The sequence below is a fragment of the Taurulus bubalis genome (assembly GCF_910589615.1).
Source record: "Taurulus bubalis genome assembly, chromosome: 9".
NCBI lineage: Eukaryota > Metazoa > Chordata > Actinopteri > Perciformes > Cottidae > Taurulus > Taurulus bubalis.
Window position 1 is genome coordinate 27,888,284 of NC_136597.1, and position 20,373 is coordinate 27,908,656.

Consider the following 20,373-nt stretch of genomic DNA (forward strand, 5'->3'; position numbering starts at 1 on the left):
CGAGCCTCCGTTACAAATACAAACATCATTAATAGTTATAGTTTGTATTTTAGTTACAGGACGTCTTGATGCTGCATTTGAAGAGTCCGACTTCATTTCAAGTATTCCTTATTTCCTTAAAGTGCTGCAGGAGTTAAGAGCAGCGGCCCGGTTCCTCCCGGTGTCCCTGAACGCACCGCGGCGGGTCCAGGGTATTTAACATTCTACCCTGGACAGCGGCAGCTTGTTGCGCAAGCGCAGCCCATTCAGTCTGCATGAATGCGGAGCGAGGAGAGGACAGGAGCACTGGGAGCACTGGGACTGGGAGCACTGGGAGCACTGGGACTGGGAGGACTCAAGCGGACTGGACGGACCGGACCCGGACCCGGAGGGACCATGGAGGGACAGAACGGCAGCGGCCCCGAGACGGACGGGAGGAGGAAGAAGAAGCAGGAGGAGAAGAGGAAGAGGAAGGAGGAGGAGATCCCCGACAGGGTGACGCTGAAGAAGGAGATCGGGCTGCTGAGCGCGTGCACCATCATCATAGGTGAGGCAGGAAACACACACACACACACACACACACACACACACACACACACACACACACACACACACAACACACACACACAACACACAAACACACGAGAGAGCTGCGAAATACAAAGTGTCTCCCTGCAGGAGCCGATGCTTTAAGATCAAAGTTAGAATAAAGCTCCACTCCTCCCAGCACAACATGGGGGGGGGGGGGTCTCTTCATGAGGGGTCTCCAGGGGGGGTCTCTTCATGAGGGGGCTCCAGGGGGGGTCTCTTCATGAGGGGTCTCCAGGGACTCCATGTTTGTCTGCATGTTCACATCCACACTGAGGTGTAAGCTTACGTGGCTCAAATAATGTGAAGTCCAGAAGCAGTCTGGTGGTCAAGCAGAAGAACATTGTCTGCTGGAGCAGAAAGGCCAGCAGGGAGCTAACACACACACACACACACACACACACACACACACACACACACACACACACACACACGCCTATAAATCCAGGTTGGGGTGGAGGATGGAGGGCCGGCTGCATCACTCTGCTCTCAGGAGTAACTGGTCGTGGCTTATTGATTAAGTTCACCTCTCAGGAGGTGATGGAGGATCTGGTTCCCCCAAAACTTTAGCACAGGAGAACCAGAACCAGAACCAGGACTGAGAGGCAGACTGTCAAAATGAGAGGTTTTCTACCTCTTTAGTCCACAGGGGGCGCCAGAACCAACACTACCTCTTTAGTCCACAGGGGGCGCCAGAACCAACACTACCTCTTTAGTCCACAGGGGGCGCCAGAACCAACACTACCTCTTTAGTCCACAGGGGGCGCTAGAACCAACACTACCTCTTTAGTCCACAGGGGGCACCAGAACCAACACTACCTCTTTAGTCCACGAAGACACCAGAACCAATACTACCTCTTTAGTCCACAGGGGACACCAGAACCAATACTACCTCTTTAGTCCACAGGGGACACCAGAACCAATACTACCTCTTTAGTCCACAGGGGACACCAGAACCAACACTACCTCTTTAGTCCACAGGGGGCACTAGAACCAACACTACCACTTTAGTCCACAGGGGGCACCAGAACCAACACCACATGATTGTAGTAACTTGTATTTTGAATATTTTTCTTTTTGAATAGTTTCTCTCCTGACTAAACATCACAAATGTGACGAGGACTGCGGACGTGTGGATCTGATGGATTTGTTCAGAAAAAGCTGAGAAGTCGCTTCTGTCGCGTCGTCTTCTCAGCTGTTTGTAGACAGTAAATGTAACTTTTCTGACCTGAAGAGATGTATGGAAACAGTTTAGTTTGATTATTCATTCTGATAAGAGTCTATTGCGTAAATGTCCAACGCTTCAGTCATGAGGTCCATCTCTCTTAGCTGTCTGACTTCCTGTCTGTGGCTCATTGGTTCCCACTGAAGACGTCCATCTTAAAAAACAACAGAATCAGAAGCGGTTAATTTGTGACTATGATCATACTATGACATACAAAGCATTTGGCCTAAACTAAAACCACAGTACTATAGTAGAAATACATAAAAATAAAGTTTCACTCCTAAAACAGCTGGTCAAGTGAGAATTTGAAGGATTGAGTCAAAATAAAAGTGTTGAACAGTGAGGCTCACTGGGGTTGAAAAGCCCAGATCACCTGGGACTTGATCCCAATCGGACCGCGTTGAGCCTGATCAGATGACTCTTAGTTGAAGAAACCGAATGTATCGAGAAAAACTGGATCCCTCCTGAGACTGACCCTCCTGAGGCTGACCCTCCTGGGGGTGACCCCTCTTGAGGGTTGACCCTCCTGAGCCTGACCCTCTTGAGGGTTGACCCTCCTGAGCCTGACCCTCCTGAGCCTGACCCTCTTGAGGGTTGATCCTCCTGAGCCTGACCCTCCAGAGGGTGACCCCTCTTGAGGGTTGACCCTCCTGAGCCTGACCCTCCTGGGGGTGACCCCTCATGAGGGTTGACCCTCCTGAGCTGACCCTCCTGAGGCTGACCCTCCTCAGGGCGACCCCTCTTGAGGGTTGACCCTCCTGAGCCTGACCCTCCTGGGGGTGACCCCTCATGAGGGTTGACCCTCCTCAGACTGACCCTCCTGAGCTGACCCTCCTGAGGCTGACCCTCCTCAGGGCGACCCCTCTTGAGGGTTGACCCTCCTGAGCCGGACCACATCTCCACTCCCGGCTATACATTCCTCGCTTTGAGGCGGACATTATTTTGTGTGCAGAAAGACGAGAGAAAAGGTCCTGAGTGCAGAATGCAGATGCACCTTTCCATTCAGAGAAAGCGAGTGAACCTGCCGGCTGCTCCAGAGTCAGCACGAGAGTCACTTCCTGCCTCCAGATTAAAGTGGCAATCCTCAAGATTTACAAGTTTTTTTTGAGTGGAAACGAAGGAATTGTGCTTCGAGTTTTGCCTGTCTGAAATTCCACGTTAACAGTCCACTTTTTCTTTTCCCAGAAGTGTGTGCATGGTTATGTTTTTGTGTGCATAGAATGGAGAAAAGCCGTGTTTTCACGGGAATGTATATAAATGTATATAAACATACTGCTTTCCCAAGTGGGCCGTCGTATTGCGTTCCCGGCTGCAGCGACAGATACCGAGCAGACGTTTGATTGCCACTTGAAAAGGTCTTTCTCCAGACCGTCATCTGCACAACCAACACCACCACCTGTTTGTTTCACCCGGCGGGTCACTTTGAGGAAGCTGCAGGATGCAGAAGGTGAGCGGGTCACTTCCCACCTCCACAGCCCCCGAGAGGATAATTTATGTCTGGTTATGTAACGGCCGTCTGTGCCACTTGGCTGCTTCCTGCCGCGCGACTGGTAGCGCTGTCGCCTGAATGCGTCGGCCTGCTGGTCCTCCACGCTGCATACTGAGGCTCCGGCAGGAGGGATTGTCCCGGGCTGAGTGATGGCCTTTACCTCCTCCTCTAACTCACTCCCTTAGAGAGCTCTTTGTGTTTAAATGCCTGCTGTATAAACTCAGAGGGGAACAGCCCGAGGTCTCTCATCGGGTCGCTGGTGGTTTTAAGTTGCTGCAATCAGAAATGTTGGCAACTCTCCGGGTGATGCACACCATGAGAACGCTCCGGACGAGTCACGTGTGCCGCGTGGCCGGGCTGGTGCTAAAGTGCTGGTGCTAAAGTGCTGGTGCTAAAGTGCTCATGCTAAAGTGCTTGTGCTAAAGTGCTGGTGCTAAAGTGCTTGTGCTAAAGTGCTGGTGCTAAAGTGCTGGTGCTAAAGTGCTTGTGCTAAAGTGCTGGTACAAAAGTGTTTGTGCTAAAGTGTTTGTGCTAAAGTGTTTGTGCTAAAGTGCTCGTGCTAAAGTCTTTCCAACATGTGGGAAAGTGTTTGCATTGAACGTCCTTGGGCTGGACTTGTGTGTTTGTTCTTTATTTATTTCAGAAATTTAAGAATATGCAGATCGGAGGCAAAGTCTTTGTCAAAACCAACGAGTCCAACAAGTTTGGTTTCGAGTCCACAGACTGTACATAAGACGTAGTCGGGACGTCACCCGCTGATGAGTTGTGGACTGATGCTATGAAGCTGAGTTTGGTCGTCACCATCTTGTTCATTTTGAAACCAGTGAACAGGAAGTGCCCATATTTGGACTGAGGAGAAGTGACGTAGAGATGTAGTTTTTGTCTCAACAACAATCGAATCAATCTGTTAAACTGACCTCGCCCAACCTGAACTCTAATAGACATCAGAATAATGAAATGCAGACTATCTACAGAATATAACAATGCTATAACATGCTAATTCAACTCACTATATAAGATTCATATATTAATTCAATTGTTCTAAATGTAATTAAGGTAATTTTGTGGATGTTTTTAACAGATTGATCGAATAAAAATTCCACATATTTCAACAAAATCAACAACAACTACCAAGAGCCCAAATCCTTACAACTTTAACTTGTGTCGTCAACGGTTAGATTGTCAAAATGAGAAGAAAAATCTAATCCTGAGGAGCTACGTTAGCATTGGTGACGGTTGCGTCCAGTTAGCTAGTGGGTGGAAGAATAAAAACAATCCTAAAACTAGCTTGCGTTATTCTAAGATTACCATCATTTTGCTATCGGCCGACATTAGCTTTAAATTAAGGAGACTTTGTGTTGTGTGTTTCATTCCTTTCACACAAAAGATTCATCAATTGACATTTCTGAGTCTCACTCCATCGGCAATAAAATATCAATTGTTGTGCAACAAACTGGCAACCGCTTGTTGCCTCGTCAATGTTGATAGTAGTTACGCCACTTCCGTGGTGAATTTAACCCAATCCGCCATCTTTTTTTGGTAATTTTCCTGTGAAGACGGAGGTTTATTTTGAAAAGACTATTTATGTAACGAGCGGAAATCAACACGCGTTTCTGGACTTTTGTCGCACGGAAAATGAGTAGTAACTTCTTGTAAGATGTCATACTGAGGAAAACGTTGTTCATCAATGTTTTTATTTTTATTTTGTTCAATCTAAAGTCATCAGATTTGTGACTTGCATCTGATTTGAATCCGAGTCATGTGACTTGAGTCCACACCTGTGAAAAATACAAAAGGTGAAAAGACACATTAAAGGAAGGATATGAAGACCCCAAGTCCACCTGGTATTAACGTGTGATTTAAGCACTGTTTTTATTCGACTAACAGAAATATTTCACCTCTTCGTACCTCCTTCCTCTCCTCAGGGAACATCATCGGCTCCGGGATCTTCATCTCTCCGAAGGGGGTCCTGGAGCACTCGGGCTCGGTGGGCCTGGCGCTGGTGGTCTGGGTGCTGGGCGGCTGCATCGCGGCCCTGGGCTCCCTCTGCTACGCCGAGCTGGGCGTCACCATCCCCAAGTCTGGGGGCGACTACTCCTACGTCACCGAGATATTCGGCGGTCTGATGGGGTGAGTGGAGACCGTCTGTCGAGAGGGGCGGAGCCTATGTCGGCGGTCAGAAGGCAGAACCAATGGGACGTCACTCGGCTCGATGCGTGGCGGTCGTTAACCCGGTTAGCGAGCAAGCTGTGTGGGTCGGTTTGGGACTCCTGCAGAGGACCAAACCCTCTTTCGTCCGTCCGAAGTGATCAGAATTTGGTGGTGAAAGGTCGCCGTGACCTTTTGGCCATAACTCGAGAATTCCAATACTAATTATGACAATGTTCTCACAAATGTCTCTTAAGGATTTAAAAAAAATTGAATTTCTTCAATCCGACTGAACCGACTACAATTTGTGGTCAAAGGTCACTTTGAGTCCACCTACAAACCTGTGATAATATTAGCAGAGCATTAGCACATCATGAGCTAGCGTTAGCACTTGTATGTTGCATTAGCTCCTGAAGGTACACAAGCTTTAATGATGCTGTGCTTCACTTTGACTTCTCTCTTTATCTTTTTTAACCTGTTTTCATCCTCATAAATACCCTTCAAACACACATGTAAACTATGTAAAATAACTTTTTGGTTCAAACATTTAAGAATATTTCTTCAGTGAGTGCAGTTAGTGACAGTGTGGGCTCTTCCAGCATGTGTGGCAACCAGGAGCAACAAGTTTACATCACCTGCGGACAAAGCAATTTAGAAAAGGGGTGAAGGTGGATTTATTAATTTTTTATTATATATGATTTGATTTTATTATTTTATGAATTTAACTTTTTTTTATTGAATTTAATATATATATATATATATATATATATATATATATATATATATATATATAAATATATATTGTATGTATTATTATTATTTTTATTTTTTTCTTATTATTTCTTATTTAATTAAATGACATTAAAACAGGGCACCAGTCCCACAGCATGACCTCTAACAGTCGTAGTAAAAGCACATTCATGACGCACCCCTCTTCCTCTCTTCCTCTTCCTCTTCCTCAGCTTCCTCCTGCTGTGGAGCGCCGTCCTCATCATGTACCCGACCACGCTGGCCGTCATCGCGCTCACGTTCTCCAGCTACGTCCTGCAGCCCGTCTTCCCGGACTGCGTCCCTCCGTACATGGCCACGCGGATGCTGTCCGCCACCTGTCTGCGTACGTGTTTTCATTCATATCAATATATGTTGAGCATCGTCTGCTTTTACTCAAGACTGAAGCGCTCTTTGGTACTTTACTTGAGTATTTTTTACTCCATTAATTTGATACTTTTAGTTACTTATATGCATATTTAGTTACTAAATGTAATACATGATGATGTGTTATTAAAGGTTCAACTACCCAGCAATGCATAAAGTAATTAAAAACAGATCAACATTAATGTGATAAACACAATAATGGATCAATAATGTATATTAAATAATATATATATTACTATTTTGATGATAAGAATATTATTGTACCTTAACTTGAAAAAGAGTATTTCTACTTTCACTTCAGTAAAAGTTCAACATCCACATGTTGAGAGCACATAACTACAACTATTAAGGGAATATTAAGTAAAACAATACAAACAATACAGATCATTGGCAGGAGGTAATATTCTGAGAAATAACTTGTACATTTATGGGGGAAAAATGTAGAGACTCTCAAGATTTAAAAAGCAAATTTACGGGAAAAAAAAGAAAAAAAAAGATCTCTGAGATGAAATTTAAAATGTATTTTTCATTAAAAAAAAATCATTGACATTAAAGTTGTAAATCTATTTCAATGAGGTATTTTCTGAGATTAAGCAGCAAATTTACAGGAAATATATATATATATAAAATGTAGGAGGAAAACTGTCCGTTTGATCCAAACTTGCAAAGTGAAGCATTGCGGTTCCTTGACAAAACATTTATTCTGACCCGAATCCGCCATCACTCATAACAGCTCCAGTGCATCTCTATTTCTGATTCATGGAGAGATGAGGTTTGCTCTCAGCACGCCTGCATCATTCATGAAGGATGATGGTCTGATGCTGCTTTCCTCTCTAATGCTGATCATAATCTGACTCATCAATAAACTACAGGTCCGCTCCTCTGTGAGTCAGAGGGGAAGTGGTCACGTGTGAAACGTTTCTCATGTAACAGCCGCCTGAAAGCTTTTTAAAAACCTTTTGTTTTTTATGGCTGTAGTAGTCGCGGTGGGAGCAGAGCAGGACGAAAGGATGACATGTTTATCTTTTGCAGTGTGGAAAATGAAAGCTTCCAAAACCTGAAAGACCTGCTGAGTCTAGTTAGAGTCGCTGCGCTGTGATTGGACCAGACGGCAACCTCTGTTTCTGCAGAGTGAAGCCAACGCTTCATGTGTTAAAGCTGCATTCTCTCTCCTGACCACCAGGGGGTGACTCCTCTGGTTGTATAGAAGTCTATGCTTCATGAGTTAAAGCTGCATTCTCTCTCCTGACCACCAGGGGGCGACTCCTCTGGTTGTATAGAAGTATATGCTTCATGTGTTAAAGCTGCATTCTCTCTCCTGACCACCAGGGGGTGACTCCTCTGGTTGTATAGAAGTCTATGCTTCATGAGTTAAAGCTGCATTCTCTCTCCTGACCACCAGGGGGCGACTCCTCTGGTTGTATAGAAGTATATGCTTCATGTGTTAAAGCTGCATTCTCTCTCCTGACCACCAGGGGGTGACTCCTCTGGTTGTATAGAAGTCTATGCTTCATGAGTTAAAGCTGCATTCTCTCTCCTGACCACCAGGGGGCGACTCCTCTGGTTGTATAGAAGTATATGCTTCATGTGTTAAAGCTACATTCTCTGTATAGAAGTCTATGTGCATTCTCTCCTCTGGTTGTATAGAAGTCTATAACCGACCATAAAGCAGGGTATGCCCGACAGTAGCCTGAACCGCAGCAAAAGCATCAGCGTTTGGGGAAGTGAGAGCAGCTTCTTCACTCCTCAAACATTTAAAATGTTCCCATAAAAAATGTATTGTGTCCTGGGTCATGAGGACGTCGGTACTCAGCACCCGTGAGGACCGTCAGCGTGTGATTCCTCTCCTCTGACTCCATCGTTCACTGGTTTGTTTCTTTTGGAGCTGGATGCTGAACCTCAGGAGAGGAGGGGGTTTTGTTTGCTCTCCGCAACGGAAGCGGTCCGTTCGGTGGCTGACAGCTCGTCTTTGTGCCGCGGAGCGAGGCCACCGTGAGGGAGAGCGGGCCAAAGCCGTGACAATGATGGACGAGGTGAAACAATCATGCCCTCCCTCTCCCTCGCTCGCCCAGCTTCCCGCATTCCTGCCTCCCATGGCAACTGGCTGCGGCCGCCCACCGCCGGCAGGAACAGCAGCGCCGCCCCCCGACGGCCGCTGAATCATTTAAAGGAGCGCTACCGACAATCTGCACGTTTCAAAAGTCACTTTTCTCATCACGGTTAGTAACAACAGGAGCAAGTCTTCTGCTGTCCAGTCTGAAATACCTCCGGGTGATGATGTCAAGGTTCCCTTGCCGTCAGTCTGTTTTCCATCGCGAATTATTTCCTTCTGGCTCGTTCTCTTGAGTGTGCGGCGTTTTAGTGCCGCAGTTTTGTTTTATTGTTTTGTCATGTTTTGTTCTAACTAAATGTGACTGGTTCTTGTTGATGTGGACAACATGCATTGTCCGTTGATGACGCCGCATCCCGTCATGCGTGTGTTTATGTAAACAATATCAGACGGCACAGAAGGCCCAGGTCGAAAATGCACGGCCCGCCACTTAAGTATACGTGGTCTCTACGATATGGTCACTTCCAGTTCACTGGTTGCAAAAAAAAACAAGATGGCCGAACTCGAGGCTTCAAAACATCAGTCCACTTCTTACACACCATCTATGGTTAGTACTCATAGCTGTTAAGTTAACGGGCAGACTGGACGTAAGCTAACGGGCAGACTGGACGTAAGCTAACGGGCAGACTGGACGTAAGCTAACGGGCAGACTGGACGTAAGCTAACGGGCAGACTGGACGTAAGCTAACGGGCAGACTGGACGTAGGCAGGCTTATAGACGTATTGGCTCATTCCAGCCGTGTGACGACAATAGAAACCAGATCTTTCTCCTGGTTCCTCGTCAGAACATGGGCTGTATTGATTCCTTCTCTCCTTCCTCTTCCTCCTCTCTCCCTCCTCATCTCCTGTCTCCTTCCTCCTGTGTTTCCCCCTCAGTGCTGCTGACCTGGGTGAACTGCTCCAGCGTCCGCATGGCCACCAGGATCCAGGACGTGTTCACGGTGGGGAAGCTGATGGCTCTGGGCCTCATCATCGTGGTGGGCCTGGTCCAGATCTGCAACGGTAACACCCTCATACTAGCTCGACAATAATGCTGCGTTCACACCAAACGAGTTGCGAATGTTACTCGCGCTTATCTCCGTGGCTTATCTCCGTAAAACTAAGACTCAGCGTCTTTGCATTGACTTTGCATGTAATCTACTCCCGCATCAAATTCGCAACGCTTTTGGTGTGAAAGCAGCATTAGTCGCCGACCCCGAGCTTCTGCCGCTCCTGAAGAGAGCCGCCCCAACTCAGGCGTCTGGTTTCTCTCACAGGGAACTACGAGGCTCTGACTCCGCAGGTGGCCTTCGCCATGGAGCGCACGCCCACGGTGGGCCAGATCGCTCTGGCCTTCCTGCAGGCGTCCTTCGCCTTCAGTGGCTGGAACTTCCTAAACTACGTCACGGAGGAAGTGGTTGAACCCAGACGGTGAGTATTTGCGCTTTCCTCACCTTCCTCTCAACATCTTCCAGCTTCCAACTCTGTTTGTTTGATGGCTGGCGACATTTTGGGCCTTTTTTCCTTCGGGGGCTGCTTGTCTCAATCAAGTCTTAAAATGAATAGTTTGAATAGTTTGACAAAAAGATCGATCCCCACTCCCAATCTGTTCATTAAATATTGAGGTGGCACCAGCAGCTGGTTAGCATAGCTTAGCATAAAGACTGGAAACAGAGGGAAACAGCTAGCCTAGCTCTGCCCACCGGAAACTGAATCCACCGACCGGCGTCTCTCATGCTTACCGGTGTGCACGTATTGTGTTTGTTTAATAATCTGTACAAAGAACTAAGTGAAGCATGACAAGTTGTCGTTTTATGGATATTTTATAAATGTTTTATAAATGTGCAGGATTATTTTTGGGCCTGTTTTAAAACAAACATGTGATATGAACTATTCCCTTCATATCTGTCTTTACATCTTCACTTCTTGGTAGAGTCATGTTTGTGTTGTTCTGGCCCATCATTCTCGGTGCATAACCGGTGGCTCGTGTGCATTTTCTCCCCAGTTTTCATAATCAGAACATTTGATGAGATTAAGTCAAAAGAGATCCAGAGTTTCTGCTCATGTTTTCATTGCATGTTTTTCTAGAATAGATTTATTTCTGGAGGGTTAAAACTGATCAAAGTAAAAACAACAAAGAGCCTAGTTATTGGAGAGGTTGTTGTTGGTTACTACTATATATATGTATACATATATATGTGTAAACCCACCCTTTATGCATGTGCTGCTCTGCTGGTTCTGACCGTGTCGTCTGTGCATGCCGTGTGACCGCGGTCAGGAACCTGCCTCGTGCCATCTACATCTCCATTCCACTGGTGACCTTTGTGTACACGCTCACCAACATCGCCTACTTCTCCTCCATGTCGCCCGAGGAGCTGCTGTCCTCCAACGCCGTGGCTGTAGTGAGTAAATGATGATGAAGATGATGATGATGATCACTTTCTAGATCAGAGAACCATGCAAGCCACCAGTGCTGCAGAGACAATAATGCTGCGTTCACACCAAAGCATTCTGAATGTTGCTCGCGCCTGAAAGGGGGCGTGGCTTATCTCTGTGGCTTATCTCCATAAAAACAGTTACCGTTTCCGCCATCCACCATGGAAATAACCACTAGTTCTGCTTTATACTTGTTGTGTAAACTCCACATATGTCGGAACAACGCTTCTCAATGCTGATTGGCTTACGCAACGCGGAAAATTTAAACTCGGGCGAATTCGTGCCGCTTTTAGTGTGAACACAGCATGAGAGCATCTACTCAAGTACAACATGGAATAAAGATTACGTTCCATTTACAACAGAGGACGAGATACTAAATAGATAATAAATATCATTTGGTACAAAGGCCACGAATATCGGATAAAAGGCAACAAATTTGGATTGAAGCCGAACATTTCGTTAGATAAAAAACATGTTGTGCATTTTGGAAATTATAACACCTATCTCTTTCTCAAAAGTCAATCCTATGAGTAGTATAATAATGTCTGATCCTCCTCCGACACCTGCTTCAAACACAGCGAATAGACGCAGTTCAAACGACGATTTATTATTTGAAGCTTCAAACTCTCCGGCAGAGAATCGTGCCGTCGGTCCCGCCGTGACTCGGTCTGTGGTTCTGCGTTGCAGACGTTCGGAGAGAAGCTGCTGGGGATGTTCTCCGTCATCATGCCCATCTCCGTGGCTCTGTCCACCTTCGGGGGGATCAACGGCTACCTGTTCACCTCCTCCAGGTGAGACCGCGGCTCCGCCCACTCCGTCACCTCCCACTCTGCCTTGACGTGCGGCTGCTGACGACGCTTCTGCCCGCAGGTTGTGCTTCTCTGGAGCCCGAGAGGGTCACCTGCCCAGCCTGCTGGCCATGATCCACTACAAGAACTGCACGCCCATCCCGGCCCTGCTGGTCTGCGTACGTACACCGTGATGTCACACCAATGTTTGTGCTTCTGTCAGGTGGCGCATGCGACAATATACAGTATTTATTTTTATGTTGTCTCTCTTTTTAACCGGATATTTAAAAATGTATCAATGGTAATTTGGATTATAGATCTGCTATAGGGTAAAGAAACAGCTCATTTGATATGAATGACGTTGTTATTCTGATTCTGAGACCAACAAAGAGCCTACATTTCAAAGTGACGTTTGCATGATGACAAAATGTAAACCAGGAAGACTTAAATGTGTCCAGCCAGCTGCTGAGTGCGGCTACGCTACCTGTTAGCATGGTCTGTAGCCGCCGCCTGTTCAAGGCCCGCTTGTGGTCGCACTAACTCACACTTTCTCAAAACGCCTTCTATTAGCAGTTTAGCATCGCCGTTGACTGCCTGCTGACTCCTCCCTCGCCACTCTTCACCAGGCCGGTGGGGCACGTTGTGATAACACAGCTGAGTGCATCACCGACCCCCAGACGCTATTCTGCCCACTCTAGACCACGTGTTTGGCTCACCGCTAACCGCTAACAGCTAACAGCTGAGAGAACTACTAATTCACACGCTGCTGAGTACCTCCTAGCCGCTGCTCTGCTCTTACATTGGTTGCTTACATTGCCGGCTGTTGGTTGGCTCACCTTTTATTGTATCAGACCACGTGTTTGGCTAACAGCTAACAGCTAAGAGAACTACTACTTCACGCGCTAAGTACCTCTCAGCTGCTGCTCTGCAGTCAGTTTGTTTGCTCAGTAGACTCAAAGCCTAAATAAATGCAGACGTCTGTTTTTTTACTGATTCACATGTGAGAATCAAACCCTGTACAACAGAGACTACCTCAACATCCAGAGCCCTGCTGCACAGATACTGCATGCTGACATTATTTAACACTTTTTATTTTTGTATAATTTCTTATGTGCATTTCATACTGAAGACAAATACAACATAGTACTACTCTGGTTGGAATGAAACTCAACCTGAAAAACTAAAATGATGAACGCACTCCACGTGACTCGCTTGAGGGCTAACAGCAAGAAACTGGTTACTCTGCCTCCCTGAGACACACAGACACACACACAGACACACATTGAGAGACGGACCAGAAGATTCACCAAAACCACCACTTCCACTTCGACAGGAATGAATACTGGGAGTACTGGGATACCACCACTTCAACCAGCTGCTGCATCCACGAACTGAACAGAAGACTCACAAGAACAAAGACTCAAAGTGAAGTAACGTTCAGGGAGCGGCCGAGTTTACAGCTTCTCTCAGAGACTCAATGGCTTCCAGACTGGAGGAGGATCTCTGCTGTCCGGTCTGCCATGACGTCCCTAAAGACCCCGTCATCCGGCCCTGTAGCCACAGCTTCTGTAGAGTCTGTCTGCAGAGCTGGTGGACAGACAAGGAAACACGAGAGTGTCCACTTTGTCAGAGGTTATTACATTACTACCGACCTCCTATCTCGGATATAAAGAACCCGCCAGAGAGAGATCAGAGAGACTCAGAGAAACTCAGCGAGCCCAGATTCAGACCCAACGATGAAGCCGCTCCACAACTCAGGAAGAAGCTTCAGGAAGCTTTGGAGCCCTTAAAGGAGAAGTTAGAGGTCTTTAAGGGAGTTAAAGGGAAGTTTGATCAAACAGCAGAACACATGAAGGTCCAGGCCCGACGCACAGAGAGGCAGATTCAGACTCAGTTTAGGATGCTTCACCAGTTTCTAGAGGAGGAAGAGGAGGCCAGGATGGCTGCACTGAGGGAGGAAGAGGAGCAGAAGAGTCAGATGATGAAGGAGAAGATGGAGGCTCTGAGCAGAGAGATAGCAGCTCTTTCAGACACAGTCAGAGCCACAGAGGACGAGCTGAGAGCTGAAGACGTCTCATTCCTCAACAACTACAAGGCTGCAGTGGAACGAGTCCAGCAGCGCCCCCTGCTGGAGGATCCACCGCTGCTCTCAGGAGCTCTGATAGACGAGGCCAAACACCTGGGCAACCTGACCTTCAACATCTGGAGCAAGATGAAGGACCTGGTCTCCTACACTCCTGTGGTTCTGGACCCAAACACTGCTGGTTCCAGACTCCTCCTATCCGAAGACCTGACCGGCGTGAGACCAGGAGACAAACAGCAGCTTCCTGACAATCCAGAGAGGATCGACGGCTACTACTACTTCTCTGTTCTGGGCTCCGAGGGCTTTGACTCCGGGACTCACAGCTGGGACGTCCAGGTGGGAGACGGGGACGTCTGGTCCGTGGGCCTGTTATCAGAGTCCGTCCACAGGAAGGGACGCATACCCTCCGGGTTGTGGAAGATAGAATTCTTCTATGGTAAATACAACACATTCTCCCCATCGGATCCGGAAACGGATCTCGTGGTGCCGAAGAAGATCCAGAGGATCAGAGTGGATCTGGACTGGAACGGAGGAACGCTGTCGTTCTCCAATCCTGAAACCAACACGCACATACACACCTTCACACACACCTTCACGGAGCGGATGTTTCCCTACTTTAACACCGTGGGGCTCCCGCTGAGGGTTGTACCAAAGAAGCTGTCTGTCGAACCACATGATGAGGATGAGGACGATGAAGACGATGAGGACGATGAGGACGATGAGGACGATGAAGACGATGAGGACGATGAAGACGACAATGACTACGAAGATGGCAAAGAAGATGACAGCGATAGCAGCGATAGCAGCGATAGCAGCGATAGCAGCGATAGCAGCGATGACGACGACGATGACAACGACGATGACACCGACGACAATTCGATGATGATGATGGCGATGATGATGAGCATCAATCCGTATATGTCAAGAAGTGCTGTATTTCCAACGTATTCTTTATCTTTGAAGGTGGAACTCTCACACCTGTCGAGGCCCTTTTTTAATATTCTTCCCGTTGTCGTTGTTGTGTGTTGTTGTGTGTTTCAGTGCGCGGCCACGATTGTGATCCTCTGCATCGGAGAGACACACAACCTGATCAACTACGTCTCCTTCATCAACTACCTGTCGTACGGCGTCACCATCGCCGGCCTGCTGTTCTACCGCTGGAAGAAGCCCAACCTGTTCCGACCCATCAAGGTACCAACACTTCATATTCACACCACTGGTGGGATAGGACCTGTGCATTGACAAAAGGTACTGTGCTTCCTCACAAGTTTGAGGTACTTGAGTGTCAGGCGGCAACCTCCGGTTCTGAAGAGTGAAGCCAAAGCTTCCACAATCTTTACAAACCAAACAAACAATCAATGAATAATCGTTAATTACTAGTTTAACTTCAGCTGCAGCTGAACCAATAACACTCTGATGATTGAATATATAGTAGTAGAACAGTCTCTGTTTGAATACTTTAACTATATTTGACTGATTATACTGACATACTTTTACTTGATGAACATTTTCAATGCAGGACTTCCTTTTAAAAACCCACCTATTTTTAGGCATTTCCCTCTAAATGTCATCCCCAAACTAAAAAGGGTGTATCTCTGCAACCACTAGGGCTGTTTGAATAATGTTGGTGTTATAATAAAAGGTACACATGTGAGATGTTGTTCAGAAGTGTAAATATCAGTCTATATGTTACTGGTTAAGAGTAAATGAAGATGACACACAGAAAAAAATGAAAAGGTTTCAGGTCCGCCTAGAAAAAAATCACTTTCAGGACGATTATTTCTTTGAAATGATGCAGCTGTAAGGTCCAACTCTAACCCAAATCATAACACAATATGTGAACATTCTCTAACCCAAATCATAGCTCAATATGTGAACATTCTCTAACCCAAATCATAGCTCAATATGTGAACATTCTCTAACCCAAATCATAACTCAATATGTGAACATTCTCTAACCCAAATCATAGCTCAATATGTGAACATTCTCTAACCCAAATCATAACACAATATGTGAACATTCTCTAACCCAAATCATAGCTCAATATGTGAACATTCTCTAACCCAAATCATAACACAATATCTGAACATTCTCTAACCCAAATCATAACACAATATGTGAACATTCTCTAACCCAAATCATAGCTCAATATGTGAACATTCTCTAACCCAAATCATAGACAATATGTGAACATTCTCTAACCCAAATCATAGCTCAATATGTGAACATTCTCTAACCCAAATCATAGCTCAATATGTGAACATTCTCTAACCCAAATCATAACTCAATATGTGAACATTCTCTAACCCAAATCATAACACAATATGTGAACATTCTCTAACCCAAATCATAGCTCAATATGTGAACATTCTCTCTGCAAAGGTTGACTTTGATAAAGTGAAGCAGAACAAAGTTAGAGAGGGTTTAGAACAGAGAACATTCAGGTGAGGTCTCCAAAATTTGCATTGGGGCACATTTGTGACATTTTAATTTTCTCATGTACCAAACCATATATTTCACTTGTATATTACTTATGGTGTTCAATACATCCAAAAACAGCAGTTTGGGGCTTTTTTAGCATAAAACAAGCTATGATTTACAGTTTTATATAACAATTGCTCAGTCTGCCCCCCTAGGAGGGATTGTTTTTTATATATAAGTAAATAAAATCCATAATGCATGAATGATTGCACACTTCACACCTCATGTGTCCTGCAGGTGAACCTGCTGGTTCCTGTCTGCTACCTGATGTTCTGGGCGCTGCTGCTGGGCTTCAGTCTTTACTCGGAGCCGGTGGTTTGTGGCGTCGGTCTCGTCATCATGCTCACCGGCGTACCCGTCTACTTCCTGGGCGTCCATTGGAAAGAAAAACCAAAGTGCATCTACCACTTCATTGGTGAGTGAAACGATGTTGACGTCTATTGAAGCTAGTAAATATATGTATTATCTATAATGTAACACATAGCGCTTGTTTCCCTGCAGAGAGGATGACGTACGTGGGCCAGAGGTTGTGTTTCGTGGTCTTTCCTCAGATCGACCCCATCGAGATCGACGATCCTTCAGAATGGACTGACGGAGGAAGGAGCCGTTTGTCTGCCAATTCTTAAAAACTTTTTTTCTCTGAATATATGAAGATCCTTTTTGTTTTTATTCCGTCACTGTATAAGTCCAGACACTTCTTCCTGGTTTGGGATCGTCCTGTCTGACCTTTGACCCCTCTGAGACTCTGGTTTCCCCTGCCGTTCGAGTGGAAACGCCTCTTCTTTTTATGTTCTCCTCTTTTCTACTAAATCGTCAAGTTACAACAACCTAATGCCACGCTGTTGAAAATGACTTTTATTCCCATTTTGGATCCCATTTTTGTTCTTTCGCATGACAGAACTCTGACCGACTGGCGGCTCTTTCTTCTGAATGTTGCTGCTGTTGCACCGTGCCTTTAGGCCTTTTCACACCGAGTCCCAAACCAATCTGTCGCTGTATTCTGGAAAAATGAAGATACTTTATTATTTCAGAAACTATCTGCAGTTGAGTGAAAAGAAAAGTACAACTTTCAGCCTTTGTGTAATTCTGTTCTTCTTTCATGACTGCTTGTCGTGTCATGTTGTTCCCACTGATAGACACATTTCTTTGGCATTTTTACCAATCTTGCATACTAGAAAAAGAGGTTGAGTCAGCAGTTTAGGTCTGTGTGTCAGTAGAGATCAATGGTACCGTCCAGATGAAGAGCCAAAGTGAAAACCAGGACTTTGGGTTCTGTAACTTCATTTTAATCCCATTGGCAGACATTGAATTGGTTTCCATGGATTTAAGTGCAGACATTCATATTCCCCTGATGATGAATCCCAATGACTTTGGTGATCCTCAGATTTTTCCTCTCGCGCCGCCAAGAGATTTACATTTGTGGTTTGGAGTGAAATATCTCAACAACTATTGGATGGATTGTGATAATTGATCGTTCATGTTCCCCTCAGCATGACTTGTAATAACTTTTATAATCCTCAGATTGTTTTCATCTAGCGCCACCATCAGGTCAACGGGTTAATGTGTCCGACACTTTGGTTCATGAGCAAATTCCTAAAGACATTCACACCAGCCTTATAAGGATGCTAACACGCTAAGCTAAGCGGATGAACTTGGTAAACAAATGACTTGTTGCTAACTTTGGGTTTGAATTCTAACGTCTTCTGATAGAAACTCATCTATCTACAGTGTTTGACAGCAGTGGTGTAAAAACGTACTCAGATATGTTTACTTTAGTTGTGTTGGTAAGTACATTTATATATTACAGTATAGAAACACTCTGTTACAAGTAAACGTCCTGCATGTAAAGCTTTACTTCCTGGTGCAGTGCCCATTTGTAACCGGCCCATTGGTCGGCTCCCAGAAGGGTGAAGTTGATTTGACAAACAATTTTCAAGATATGCAAAGGAGAGTCATCCATACAAACACATACAGGCAGAGAACCCTTCCTTTATGGATAGAGGATGCTGCTACACCTCCACCTATGGGCCAAAAGGCACAATATTTGTCATGTTCATTCAGACATTATATCTACATACATCCACCAAATGTGGGAGCAACAGCACGAAGCGTTCATGAGATATCATGTTTTGTAATGAGCTAACTTTGAGGGTCAGCCAGAACAAAAACTGCATGGAACATCCAAAATCCCCAAAATCTAACTTTTTTTCATGGCTTTGTCCAGCGATGTTCTGAACCAAGTTGGTGATGACTTCTCAAACATGTATAGTAGGAGTATTAAAAAACTGAACGCAACTCAAACATCAATCTAGATGCAACTGGGCGTGGCTTCGTTTGGACGTCTGGAATTACATTTCTGAGACGTTTGGTTCAAAGGTTACAGGCCAAATCGTAAGGTTTTTCGTAATAGCGCCACCATCTGGCCAGATTGCGGCAATTCCGACACTACATGTCCTCGGGTCTCCAGGAAGACACCCGCCAAGTGTGAAGCAGATCGGATGAGCGGTTGTCGAGATACGTGAAGGACACACAGACAGATAGAGAGATTATTTGCTTCATTGTAAGAAGTAAAAGTGCAACAGTTTAAGCATCAAAGTATACTTAAAGTACAACAGTTTAAGCATCAAAGTATACTTAAAGTACAACAGTTTAAGCATCAAAGTATACTTAAAGTACAACAGTTTAAGCATCAAAGTATACTTAAAGTACAACAGTTAAAGCATCAAAGTATACTTAAAGTACAACAGTTTAAGCATCAAAGTATACTTCAAGTACAACAGTTTAAGCATCAAAGTATACTTAAAGTACAACAGTTTAAGCATCAAAGTATACTTAAAGTACAACAGTTTAAGCATCAAAGTATACTTAAAGTACAACAGTTTAAGCATCAAAGTATACTTCAAGTACAACAGTTTAAGCATCAAAGTATACTTAAAGTACAACAGTTTAAGCATCAAAGTATACTTAAAGTACAACAGTTTAAGCATCAAAGTATACTTAAAGTACAACAGTTCAAGCATCAAAGTATACTTCAAGTACAAAAGGAAAAAGTATTCCTATGAAGACTGGCCCATTTCAGAATAATATATATATATCCTGTTATCGGATGATATTTCTTGATGCATTAAAGGAACATCACTTTTGTTTATTCCATTTGGATTATTTGTTGAGTATAAAGTATCAGAGAATAGAAATACTTCAAGTACCTCAACATTGTACTAGTGTAAAAGTACTTTCCAACACTGGCAGACTGTTTGCTTTTTGAAATGTTGTTTTGTTGTTTTTTTCATGGACATTTAAGACTTTGTGTGAAAAGGCCTTTACTGGGAGAAAATGTATATTCAAACGTTGTTTATTAACTGATTCACTCTGTTAGATTTTTAATATATTTTTTGCGAGTGCCTTTTCTTTTATTCTGTGTCTTGCGTTTGTTTACTGGAGAAGCACGTTGGTCTTCCACCGTCTTGTTTTCTTTTCCTCTCCTTTTGTAAAACCAGGTGGCGCTGTGGACTCTTTTTGCACAAATCACCGTCGAATCCCTCGAAACCGAGCGCAGCCTCCAGTTTATTAATCTGTTGTTAACAAAAGTATAAGATCTGATTCACTGTGAACGTGCAGCAAAGTACGCTTTTAAGATGTTGTTGTGGCAGCTTCTGTTGTGTTTATTAAGCCGTGCTAATGAAATGTGACTAATGTGACTAAGACCGAATGAGCCCTTTTTTATTATTAATATGATCCATCGTAGCTCCACTTCTTCTTGGTATTAATCACGTTACCCATGTTGACTATAAACGGTACAAAGACAACGTTCCGTTACTGCCGACTCTGTGGTCACTTCATTTTGTTTTTACAGAACCACTGATGCAGCTTTCTGGTTTTTGGGTTGTCAGACACCAGCGATGTAATTACAGT

General features: G+C 44.9%; 2 protein-coding genes across 2 annotated transcripts; both read left to right on the forward strand.

Moving 5' to 3' along the window:
* Positions 1 to 375: 375 nt before the first annotated feature.
* slc7a10b (solute carrier family 7 member 10b) lies at positions 376 to 18,263 on the forward strand (the record flags this gene model as incomplete). Its single annotated transcript, XM_079223582.1, has 11 exons — positions 376 to 526; positions 5,207 to 5,411; positions 6,392 to 6,543; positions 9,571 to 9,696; positions 9,951 to 10,104; positions 10,952 to 11,075; positions 11,797 to 11,900; positions 11,980 to 12,076; positions 15,022 to 15,171; positions 16,699 to 16,876; positions 16,963 to 18,263. The coding sequence occupies 11 exons, from the start codon at positions 376 to 378 to the stop codon at positions 17,085 to 17,087; spliced, it is 1,566 nt and encodes a 521-aa protein (XP_079079708.1). The 3' UTR covers positions 17,088 to 18,263.
* On the forward strand, positions 13,366 to 14,978 carry LOC306741699 (E3 ubiquitin-protein ligase TRIM39-like; the record flags this gene model as incomplete). The annotated part of the gene is made up of 2 exons (XM_079224014.1): positions 13,366 to 14,908; positions 14,944 to 14,978. Exons 1-2 carry the CDS (start codon positions 13,375 to 13,377, stop codon positions 14,976 to 14,978), a joined length of 1,569 nt encoding a protein of 522 aa, XP_079080140.1. The 5' UTR covers positions 13,366 to 13,374.
* Positions 18,264 to 20,373: the final 2,110 nt, after the last annotated feature.